Below are 12,450 nucleotides of genomic sequence, written 5' to 3' on the forward strand. Positions count from 1 at the left end.
TTTAGCTAAATTAACAAACCTATGAAGTGTTTTTGTTAATTTTTAAATCATATCTTATAATAACCACCCAACTCTTACTTTTTCAAAAATCATATCCAAAATAATAAAACAAATAGATCCAACCCAACCTAACACATGAAAACATAGAAGAAAATTCCAAATAGAAGGAGTACACATGCAATGATCTTAAAGGCCACATGAACCTCATATTTTCTATATTCACGAAAGGCACGTAGCTTTCTCCATCATGGCCTTCCACCATTACTATAGCCTGGAGATTAATTGGGAGTTTGTGATTAGTGATAATTTGTTTAATTATTTTCTGATTAAGATTTTCTCAAGTGATTAATTAAGTTAACTTTGAATAAGAAAGATTATCATAATTACCAACAAAAAATATCTGGATTTAGTGCTCAAATTGTGCACTTTGATGCTCTACTCGAAGCCTGAAGGCAGATTCTTCACTTTTTTTTATTTTATTTTATTTCATCATCAGAACATATTCATGATCGATCAATCAGCCAATCAATCCAAAACACAACCAAACATAATTAACATCAACTTGGGAATGACACTGCGGCGAGATGGTGGCTTAGGCAAGGTGAGAAGGCCCGTTCTCGCACGGTTCAAGAGGCGCAAAATGTTGCATAGTTAATCGGTGCAACCGGTGAGCGAACTTAGGTTGTGATAAAGTGGGTTTTGGTGTGGAGAAGGAGGTGGTGCCGATGGTGGTGTTAGGTGGAGTGATTGTCGTCGGAAGCAGCCGAAAATCGACCTGAAGACAAGTAGTCACACAAACTACCAAGTGGACGATTGGTGTTGGCCGAAGATGGTAGGGGTTTTGTTGTGGAGGTGAAAGTGATGTCGATGGTGGTTTGAGGTGGGTGTAACGATGCTGAAATCAAGCTAGAGATGGTAGGGATTTTAGTAACATGGTTTAGACACATAGTCGATTGAACCGATGGTTTCACACTGTTCCACCGGTTCAACTGCTGATCAATCCAGGCTAATGGTTGAAACCGAGGTTAGGGTGTGCTCAGACCGAAAAAGAGGTTAGTCAACCATGAGACTGACCAGTTTGGTTCAGGTTTCAAAACACTGCTTGAATGTTAAGTTTATAATAAAAGTCATTCTACCAAATATCATAACATATGACTAAAATTTTACTATTATGTTATCAAATAACATTAGCTTTTTATTTATTTAAAATTTTATATTATCATCAAACTTACAAGTTATATTAAACCCTTCTCTCAATCCTAATTTTTTTTTATTTTTTATTTTTTTTATAAAAATCTCAATATTAAACTAATCTTTCGTGGCTTTCTCCGAAATTTAAGTAAGAGCTGAATAATGTTATGTTGTGTTGTGGTTTGAGTCCCACACCACAGACTACAATAATTCATTCTAAGAAAATAAATATATATACAAACAACATGTTGTATTCATCATGCCACTTACTACTTTAATTTTCTAGATTTTTTACTCAACAATCTTTAAAAGAATCTACTATGCATAATTGCATATATTTATTTTCCAGATTATATATTATATGGTTATATTTATAAAATTCTTTAAAATAATGTCACATCGTTTATCATTCAAATTCTCATAATCCAATTTTGGACTTATAAAACTACTTTATGAAAATGTAAAAGCTTCTAAGATCTAATTATAGATTAATAATGAATATTTCTTATAGAAAATATAAGATTAATATGAGTTATGACTTGTCCTAAACTCATTAATTTAAATCAAGACCCACAAATTAGTTGCTAAAATTGGCATACCTAAAAGTGCATTAATATTACAAGTTCTACAATATGTAGATTGTAGTTTATAGAAGAAGTGAGTGGTCCAAATTGATGATGTAAAAGATAATTAGTTTATATAATATATAAAAGATTGGTCCTACATATAGAGCATGCTTAATCTTTATAATTACAAGTGATGTTGCAAGTCAAGATTCAAAACCTATATTGCTTTATTTCTATTTCAACTTTTACAATTGTTCAAAGAAAGTAATATTAGATTGATTAAGACTTAGTTTAATATAATTTATACTTGACTATAATAATTAAAGACCAGTCAAATTTTCTTCTCTTTACTCAGGATGAGTCAATAAATGCCAACTTCAGAAAACATAACTATACTCAATTCAAACTTTGGAAGCTAAATATTTCACTCACTTATTTTTTAATATAAACTATAATTTAATTTTAATTATACAAATTTTATATGATGCAAGCATAACAAATAAGTCAAATAAAATTAAAATATATGAGGTAATAATCAAACCCATGTTAAACTTATAATATACTTAATCAAATTAATAATATGATAATAAATCAAATTTATATACAAAAATTAAAAATTAATTTAAATTATCCAAAACCCACTTCATTTTTTTTAATAAAATTTTATTCCTTTTTATAAGTTATAAGACAGAAAGTGTACGTTTGGTCCCTAACTTCTTAACCTCTACCTTGAGACAAGATCTCTGTCCACTTCATGTGCAAGTTTGACTCCAACTCATTTTCTCATCCCAAAAAAAAAAATCTAATTAATTTCACCATTTAATTAATTAGTTTAACTTAATCCTCTAAACCCATTTATAATTCTGATTAGTTCGAAATGGGCCACATTTAAAAGCGATAAATTAATTATTAATTTAATCATAAATAATTAACTCTACTACTCTGTCCAAATCAACTAATCCTCTTTTTAATTAAAAATTAATTAAAATTTTCGGTGATAGCTCTAGAAACGGGAATGTTTATTTATTTATATTATTATTACAATATAAAACATAACAGAGATCATCATGATTTGGACCGAAATCCTACGTGGCAACAAAGTGGACCCCACTTCTCAAAATTATAAAACTAAAAATTTTTTGACCGAAAACGTCATGTCACTTTCCACGATGTAGCGCCAAGGCGTTTTGACTGCGTTCGGGCAGCGGTCAGCCCCGTTCGGTCAGCGTCCTCCACTCTCTCCGTGCACGCTTAAAAAAAAAAAAAAAAAAAAAACAAGTTAAAAGGATTAGATGGATGAATAGATAGATAAGTCAAGTTAAGTAACAATCTGTTTTCTCTTTCTATCACACTCTCTACACTCTACTTATTACAAAAGTAGAAAAATTATATTAAAGAAAAAAGGGAAAGGTTTTTTTTTATTTTTTTTTGGTGTTTTTGTTTTTGTTGTTGCCAAAAGGGAAGAGTACTAGTGGTAAAAACCCACAACTGTTTTCGAAAAAAAATTGGACTTTGATTTTTGGGTTTTGCTTGAATGAGATCAAGATTTGATGGGATGTGATTTAGAGTGGTAATGGTGGTGGGGAGTTTTGTGGGATTTGGGAGCTAGGGTTTTGTGGGTTAGTTAGTGATATGTTGTGTTGTTGGGGTTTTGTTTATTGTTTGGATCTGAGGATATTGACTGATTGAAAGCTCAAATGGAGGTAAAGGTTTGGGCTGTGTGTTTGGTTTGGTTGATCTTGGGGCTCCATCCATTATGGCTAGTTTCTGCTAACATGGAAGGTCTGTTTTTTGCTTTTTTTATTTTTTTTTATTGTGTCTTTGTAGAATTTGATCTTTGTTTCTGCATTATATGTTGATTTCTGAAAATGGGCTGTTGCTATTTTTGTTTTTGTGTATATGGTTAGTAAGAAATTGGTTTTTCAGCTGATTCTTTACTTGTTTATGCAAAAATTAGTGGATGACATTGTTTTTGTTTTGCTTTTTGCTTTTTCCTTGATTTCTTTGTAGTTCCGAAGTGATGTTAGTAATTTTAATGTTATGAGATGGATGTTTAACTTTTGGGGGAAAAGAAACGAATTCTTGTACTTGTGCTTCATTTATATCTTAAAAAGGGTTTCTTTTCTTTTTCCCCCCATCAATGGCTTTATGGTTTCCTGAGATTGTATCTTAAGGGTATGGTTTTTGATGAAGGCCTGTTATCAAATGCTGGGAATTTGAGTTTAATCTTTGCTTGCTGTGTGCTTTCGGTGTACATTGATTGATGAATAGGTGATACTTTGACAGTAATAACCATGTCAAGAGTGCAACTTTTCAACGGGCCTCACCAGTTTAATTGTTCTATGCCTAAGGGAGTCCTAAACCCTCACTAGTTGTAAAAGAATGTTCCTTTATCATTCAGCTCAATGCTTAACTGGTCATCATCCTGAACACCGTCGGCATCAGTGTCTGGAAAATTGAGAAGATTTTATCCTCTTCGTAACCTTTTATGTATCCAGTATATTGCCTCAAGCTTTCAAATTCTGTTTGTTAAATGAATATACTAGTAACTCAGAAATTACACATGACATTTCTTGCTTAAAGCATGTAGATTTGGCTCTGATACAACATGCCTTTTCAAATGTGCTGTAGATTATAGTCTGTGCCTTATTTTATTGGCTTATATCTTGAAACAGGTGATGCATTGCATAACTTAAGGACAAATTTAAATGATCCTAATAATGTTCTACAAAGTTGGGATCCTACTCTTGTCAATCCCTGCACCTGGTTTCATGTCACCTGCAACAATGATAATAGTGTTATAAGAGTGTAAGTTCTCCTATATTTCTTCCAAGTATGTGATTGTGGTGTAGCTTCTTAAATTTGTTCTTCTCTGCTTTTTGCAAACTATACCTTGTATAATGTTAGTTTTTGTGCCACTTTTCAGTGATTTGGGAAATGCAGCTTTGTCGGGGCAACTAGTTTCACAGCTGGGATCGCTCAAGAATTTGCAGTACTTGTATGTTATGCCTCATGATTTGGAAATTATTGCTGTTTTTCATGAGATACTTTGTTTTTACTGAGTTGTACTTTTTGCTTCGTGTTACAAGTGTGCATAGACTGCTGCATAGGAACTCTCTACATTCTTCTTTTTGTTGGAAAGAAATAGATACTGTAGTTGAGCACAGGCAAACTAACTTCTTTGATAAGTTGTTTGGAGTCAGAATTCTATATTTATCTAGGAGATCCAAGTATGGAATTCTGTTTCCTCCCTTTGATGATAATAGAAAACTTCTTCTGTTAGATTATGAAATTTTCTCCTCATACATGAATGGATTCGTCCAACTCAAGGCGGCAGTACGCCCAAGAAAACTTGCGTAAATTTTTTTTTCCTACCAAAATTACAATATCACTTAAAGTTTCTACGTTGAATCAATGAAGCCCATGTGCAAACCAGGGCAGTGTAAGATAATTGACTGAGTTGGCATGCCCGGGGTTTAACCACCCTGAGATAATACACATATATTCAGCTTTTGGTACTTGAGCTTAATTTGTTTAGCTGAAATTCATAGCAATGTTTTTATTTGCTGTGGAATGTGGTCCGATTTTTCCATCTCTGGAATGTGATACGATTCATGCTATATATGGAAGTTCCATAGATGTTAGCTAGCATGATGGGAAGTCTCTATGTAGAGAACCAGGATGGGACACCTTATATGTACATTTGGGTTTAGATGATGGATCATGCTGAGCTAGATAGTATTCTCGTATCAACCTACTCATCCATTAGTGTTCCTCTTGAGATTGTTTGATTTAGTGTGTTGTTTGGGAAATTGGAAAATAGAATGCATGATCTCTTATGTAGGTCCAAATCTGATTCAGAAGTTTTTGGTAAAACTCAATACCATCTCTGTGAATACATTTAGATTGTCAGTTTATTTCCCTTGAACAGACCAAGCAAGTTAGGAACATTGTTTTGAATCAAATCATTGGTTTCCCAAACAGCCATTGTGAGAATCTTTTAGCTTTTGCATGTAAATTTGATGCAAATAATTAAAAGTCTAGTCAGCTATGTTTATACCAGGCATGCCCTATTCTCTTTCGGGCCTTTTTCATAAAGAAATGATTGGCTTTTTATTTTTATTACAGGGAACTCTACAGTAATAACATAAGCGGACCTATTCCTAATGATCTTGGAAATTTGACTAGCTTGGTGAGCTTGGATCTTTACTTGAACAGTTTCACGGGTCCGATCCCAGAGACATTGGGAAAGTTGTCAAAGTTGCGATTTCTGTAAGCATGCTACTCCACATTGATTTCTTTTGTATATTTAATATTTATCTTGTCAAAAATCAATCTCTGTATTTGTTTTCATTGTATATTGTATGATGTATATAATCTCCAGAATAAATTGAAAGAAATAGAAACAAGTTATTGCAATTTTTAATAATTAAATAAAAGAAGTAGAAAAGGTTCCTCATTTAGCATTTAGTATTCAAAAATAGGGTTTTGATAGGGTATTCTTCTAAAAATGGCAGTTCATTGCGTTTCACTATATCATAGGGCACAATTGTTTAAAGATTCATTAGCTTTTTTGAACTTTTGCTGCAAAAGCAATATGGAATAAAAGCACTTTTATGTTTAAGCATAATATGCTGGTGTCTATATAAAAGTTTTACTAGTATCTCTTTATTGGTTTAGTTCTTAACAATTTTCTTTTGTTGGATGTTTTTGGGTAAGGATAGCCGGCTTAACAACAACAGCTTGACTGGTCCCATTCCAATGTCATTGACTAATATTTCATCACTTCAAGTATTGTAAGTGCCAATTTGATGTTTTTGTTTAAGTTGCTAGAAATCCCTATCTCTGAGGCATCATGATTTTTGAAAATGACTTGTTATGAAATTGCATTGTGGGGTACAGGGATCTGTCAAATAATCGGCTTTCTGGGGTGGTTCCAGACAATGGCTCTTTCTCATTATTTACTCCCATCAGGTTATTTGCTAATAATTTGAACTTTAATCATCTTGACTGACAGATTTTGTAGACCTTGCTTAATTAACTTGTTCCTTTTGCAGTTTTGCTAACAACATAAATCTATGTGGACCCGTTACTGGGCGTCCTTGCCCAGGATCTCCTCCGTTTTCTCCTCCTCCTCCATTTGTCCCGCCGCCACCAATTTCTTCACCGGGTAATCATATCATTTATCTTAGTTTGGACTTTTGATTTGTGGATAGTGCTTGCTATTATACTTGATAGAACTATTTCAACAAGTTTTGATGGATCCAAGCTTTCATAATATGTGTAGTCATTTGAATATGTCGTTATACTGTACTACCATTTTTATTTTGTTGTCTCTTTCACTTCCATTTTTCTTCTTCCATATTTTTGCGGCCAAGGATGTGTTAGGTAACCAGCTGGAAGCTTTATCCCTTCCATTATCTACAGAGACAAATACAACTCATCTTGTAAAGGCAGTATAGATTGTCTATCTTGACTGCTACTGATCCTATAATATGTTTGTATTAAAGCCAAAATAAAGTTATCATCTTTTTGAAATTAGGATAGAATGAAATGTGATTGACAATTAATCTTTTCTGCTACTCTACATTAAATTTGATTTTGATTAATTCTTTTGAACATTTTGATGCAAGATTGTTAATGCTAGTGATACTTGTAAATGAGTATTTGATTGTTTTCATTTTTTCCAATGCATGAAATTTCAGGTGGGAACAGTGCTACTGGGGCAATTGCTGGAGGTGTTGCTGCTGGTGCTGCCTTACTGTTTGCAGCCCCTGCAATTGCATTTGCTTGGTGGCGTAGGAGAAAACCCCAAGAATTTTTCTTTGATGTTCCTGGTATGGTGTTATTTGTTTAACTTGAGCGGATTCAGATTTGTCTGATGAATAGAAACATCAAATTTTATATGTATCATTGCAGCTGAAGAGGATCCTGAAGTTCATCTGGGGCAGCTTAAAAGGTTTTCACTACGAGAATTACAAGTTGCAACTGATAGTTTTAGTAATAAAAACATTCTGGGTAGAGGTGGATTCGGCAAGGTCTACAAAGGGCGCTTGGCAGATGGTTCACTTGTTGCTGTAAAAAGATTGAAAGAAGAGCGTACACCTGGTGGGGAGCTGCAGTTTCAAACAGAGGTGGAGATGATCAGTATGGCTGTGCATCGTAATCTTCTTCGTTTACGTGGATTTTGTATGACACCTACTGAACGGTTACTTGTTTATCCTTATATGGCAAATGGAAGTGTTGCATCATGTTTAAGAGGTAAGGCTTTTGAGGATGTTTTACATTTATCAATGATTCTCTGCTTTAATGGTCTGTTTGCTGATTCTCATAAAGATTTTTTTTCAACTTCTAACATCAAATCTTGTGTTTATCATCAATATGTGCTCATGATTTTCTTAATGGAATCTTTTAGAACGTCCTCCATCACAACCTCCTCTTGATTGGCGGACACGGAAGCGGATTGCATTGGGATCTGCTAGGGGTCTTTCATATTTGCATGATCATTGTGATCCAAAGATCATTCACCGTGATGTGAAAGCAGCAAATATTTTGTTGGATGAGGAGTTTGAGGCTGTTGTTGGGGACTTTGGTTTGGCTAAACTTATGGACTACAAGGATACACATGTAACTACTGCTGTCCGAGGCACCATTGGTCATATAGCTCCAGAGTACCTATCCACTGGGAAATCATCGGAGAAAACTGATGTCTTTGGATATGGGATTATGCTGTTAGAGTTAATCACTGGACAAAGAGCCTTTGATCTTGCTCGTCTTGCAAATGATGATGATGTCATGTTGCTTGATTGGGTATGCTCATTCTGCACTTTTACATATGATATTTTTTTGGATGTTATAAATCTTATCAGATGGGAGTTTTTTGCTTCTTTTTTTCAGTTATGAAAATCCTTGGAATCATAGAACTCTACTCTGATTTGACTAAGTTTCATGTCAGGTGAAAGGGCTTTTGAAGGAGAAAAAGTTAGAAATGTTGGTTGACCCTGATCTGCAGAACAATTATGTGGAATCTGAGGTGGAGCAACTAATCCAGGTTGCACTGCTTTGCACACAAGGCTCTCCTTCAGAGCGGCCTAAAATGACAGAGGTGGTGAGAATGCTTGAAGGTGATGGGTTGGCGGAGAGGTGGGATGAGTGGCAAAAGGTGGAAGTTCGCCAGGAGTTGGAACTCGCTCCACATCCTAATTCCGATTGGATCGTTGACTCCACAGAAAATCTGCATGCAGTTGAGTTATCAGGTCCAAGGTGACCCTGACACAGTTACAAGTTAAGAGAGGAAAGATTTACTACTTAATTTTTTTTTTTTTTCTTTTTTATCATAATTTTTTTTTTCTTTTTTAAATTTAGTGACCGTATCCTGATTTCTGTAAGCCCCATTCTGCATTTGTATTGATTACAGTTGTGAATATGAGTCAGCTTTGTTGAGGTGCAATTTGTATCACCTGCTGCAGTTTGACATAGTCTTAATGTTTCTAAATATACATCCATTCTGCTGTGGCAGCTTATTTGATTCTTGCATCCACTATTAATTCTCATTCCAATTATGCTTTTCATTTGAGAATGCCAAATATTTTGCTTAGGACTCCTGAATTCCTATGGTCTGAAGCACTGATTTCTCTACTTAATTGATTGGATAGTGTTTCACCATTTGAAGAATTTTGTTTCTTTTTTTACTACAAACAGTCAAAACTCTGCAGCATCATTTTAATCTGAAATTGAATCACTACATTCAAAAGGTATAAAATTGGATATGTTAATGCTAGGATTACGTTAATTAATATCTAATCATTCAAAACATAAATCTTCTTGTACCAGAACATTGAATTTGAAGCCATAGAAATTATAATCTCAAGTGGGAAGCAGAATTCCTAGAATTGGGAACTTAATAAGAGGTGACACCATGAGTGATTCAATAGCATTTCAATGTTGTGACAAATTACCCAATGCACACATGCAAAAGCACTTGAAAAATACAGAGTCAAACAGATTGCGCAGATGCAAACTAATCTTAGCACATCTTAAAGCCAGCTGAACAAAATGCATGGATGTACAGATAGAAGCTAATACTTTTCTAACAGTTGACTCACGATCTCCATGGTGGGTGTAGATTCTGGATTTCTCTCCAAGCAAGAAATAGCCACCTCCATGACAGATTTCTTAAAACTCCAAAGCTATATACATCACATTTTTTTTTATTACTCTCGTTGTGTAAACACACCCTGTAAAATAAAAGGTAAAAGTGATCATATTTCAAATATTCATTCTCTATGCAACTGAGGTTTCCATGAATAAATAATTCAACTTTGTATCTGGTGCCGCATATCCGTTTGTGCCTGCAAGTTGACTTCAATTGGATGAGTTTGGCTTGAGAAACCTGGCAGTTCTGAAGTCTGAAACATGAGCTTTGTACTCCAAATCCAACAACACATTATTGCTTGATATATCTTGATAGACAATAGGTGGAAAGCAATCATAGTGGATGTAAGACAAGGCACGAGCAACACCTTTACGATATCCCCTCTTTTTACTCTAATCCAATTCTGTGGCTGTTAAATAACTCAAAATTTTCTCCAATCTGCCTTCTTCTTTCTACTTGTAGACCAAAAAAAATGTTTTGAGTGAGAACAGAAACCGCAAAATTTCACAATATTTCAATGCCGTATCTCTGTCGAGGCTTCTATTTCTCTTAGAATCTCCTTTTGTTCTGTCATCTCATCTGTAATACGGGAGTGAATTTTCTTAACCGCTACGATTTTTCCTGATGTTCAACTTTGTAGACACTACCACTTCCGCCTTTTCCACTGCAATAATCGGAGTCGTAATTGTTTGTTGCCCTAATGACTTCTTCATGCACCATTTTTCCTTCAAACGTTGAAATTGAAATAAATGACTTGTTCTCATTGTTTGTTGATTCCCTGAGCTGCTTGTCCTCCTTCAAAAACCAAAGAATAGTCCGTCTAGCCCAATTAAAGGAGGAAGGGCTCCTGAAAGAGAGAACGGAATTGCAGACAAGATCTTTTGATTTTTTCCTAAAATATGGATGTGTTATGCAGAAGTGTTGCAAGGTTGCAGTCCGCTAACGTTACCACACAACCTTGTGTTCCCTTGGAAGGCTTCTTCAGGAGCATCTTGAAATGCTTTGGTGTTGGGAATTGGACCTTGCCATTCATTGTAAGATATGTCAATGTTTTGACAAACCATGCACATCTTTGAAACAGCTTAGATACATAAATTTGGAGAGGAGGCCAATTTTCAGAAGAGAAAGGGCTTCTTCAGTAGAGTCGGAAGTAACATCAAGTGAAAACTGTAACATAACAAACAAGACGGCCATGGAAACAAATGAAAATACTCTCTTACAAGGTTGACACTTCCATTGTTTATGTTATTTAATTTATAAAACTGATGATCATAAATTCGAGTCCACTAATACATGAAGTGTTAGGGCTTGAAATGTATCCCACCATCATCACTACTACTCCACTCCAGCTTTGTTTGTTTAGATGAGAAAGGAGAGTTGATTTGGAAATTAATGTGTTTTCACGTGGATTTTCAAATGTGAATTACTAACAATTTAAAAAAAAAACAAAAAAAAACAAAAAAAAAAAAACCAAACCTTAATAGTCTAAGTTTAGTAGCCTACACAAACTACTTTTGTTAAGATCATCAACAAGCACCTCTCCTTTTAATGAAACGCACTAAATCGTACTTAAAACCAAACTGCATCAGCTTTAAATAATATTATTGTTGAAATGAAGGCTTGAAACGGTGTCGTTTTGGAGTTAGTTATGTGCTGTCGTTTCAGGGCTCAACTTGGGTAAATCCTGACCATTGATCCAACTTTGATCCAGCAGCTGCTACTATCACTTCTGATCAACGGTATATAAGCAGTGAAGTTGTCTGATTGTTCGATCAAAGCTTCTCTTTTTTTGTTCAACGAAATTAGCTCCTTTGCTAGGGTTTACATTCTTGATCGAAAATCTGTGTAACTTGTGAGATTGAGTGATTAGGTTCTAATCATTCTGGGAGGGTGTTTGTGCTCTCAAGATTAGGGATTCTTGGGTGAGTTTCTCTAGGTTAGAAGTTATGGGTTGATTTTGATATTGAGGGATTAAGAGATCGTTTGATCTGTAAGTGCTTGTAATTGTTGTTCTTGGTTCATATTAGTGCAGTGAGCCCCTCTGATTCTGGAGCTCAACGTGGATGTAGCCTATCCAAATCTTGGATAGGTGAACCACGATAAAATATTGTGTTGATTCTTGTTATTGTGTGATTGATCTTTGTGTGTGTGAATGTAATGACTCTCTTTCTTACTAGTATACTCGTAAAATAACAATAAAACTCACTAAATATATATATAAGAAAATATACATATAAACGAGTATAAAATAATGGGCCCATATTTAATTTTCTTTATATACAAATCTTTACATAATATAATAAAGTCTCAAAATAGTAACTCGACAGTTTTGCCCAACCCTTCTGCTGCGTGATGTTCCAAGTGACCGCATCTCACCTGTTACCTGCAAAAACATTAAAAACAACGGGGTGAGCACTAATTGCTTAGTAAGTAAATCTGTTATGCTACCCTTCTCTCTCCGTTGCTTAAATTTTGAATTTCTTTTCTTACTTCACACTTCACCATTTTTCTCTATTCTTTCTCTACTCTTACTCTGTT

At 34.5% G+C, this 12,450-nt stretch overlaps 1 protein-coding gene across 1 annotated transcript; it reads left to right on the forward strand.

The window, feature by feature from the left end:
• The first annotated feature begins 3,454 nt into the window (after positions 1-3,454).
• LOC116112405 (somatic embryogenesis receptor kinase 2) lies at positions 3,455-9,285 on the forward strand. The gene is made up of 11 exons (XM_031398539.1): positions 3,455-3,539; positions 4,433-4,565; positions 4,684-4,755; positions 5,886-6,029; positions 6,482-6,553; positions 6,660-6,731; positions 6,815-6,927; positions 7,463-7,594; positions 7,677-8,018; positions 8,173-8,567; positions 8,713-9,285. The coding sequence occupies exons 1-11, from the start codon at positions 3,455-3,457 to the stop codon at positions 9,022-9,024; spliced, it is 1,872 nt and encodes a 623-aa protein (XP_031254399.1). The 3' UTR covers positions 9,025-9,285.
• Positions 9,286-12,450: the final 3,165 nt, after the last annotated feature.

The sequence above is a fragment of the Pistacia vera genome, unplaced genomic scaffold (genome assembly GCF_008641045.1).
Source record: "Pistacia vera cultivar Batoury unplaced genomic scaffold, PisVer_v2 Contig661, whole genome shotgun sequence".
NCBI classification, from domain to species: domain Eukaryota; kingdom Viridiplantae; phylum Streptophyta; class Magnoliopsida; order Sapindales; family Anacardiaceae; genus Pistacia; species Pistacia vera.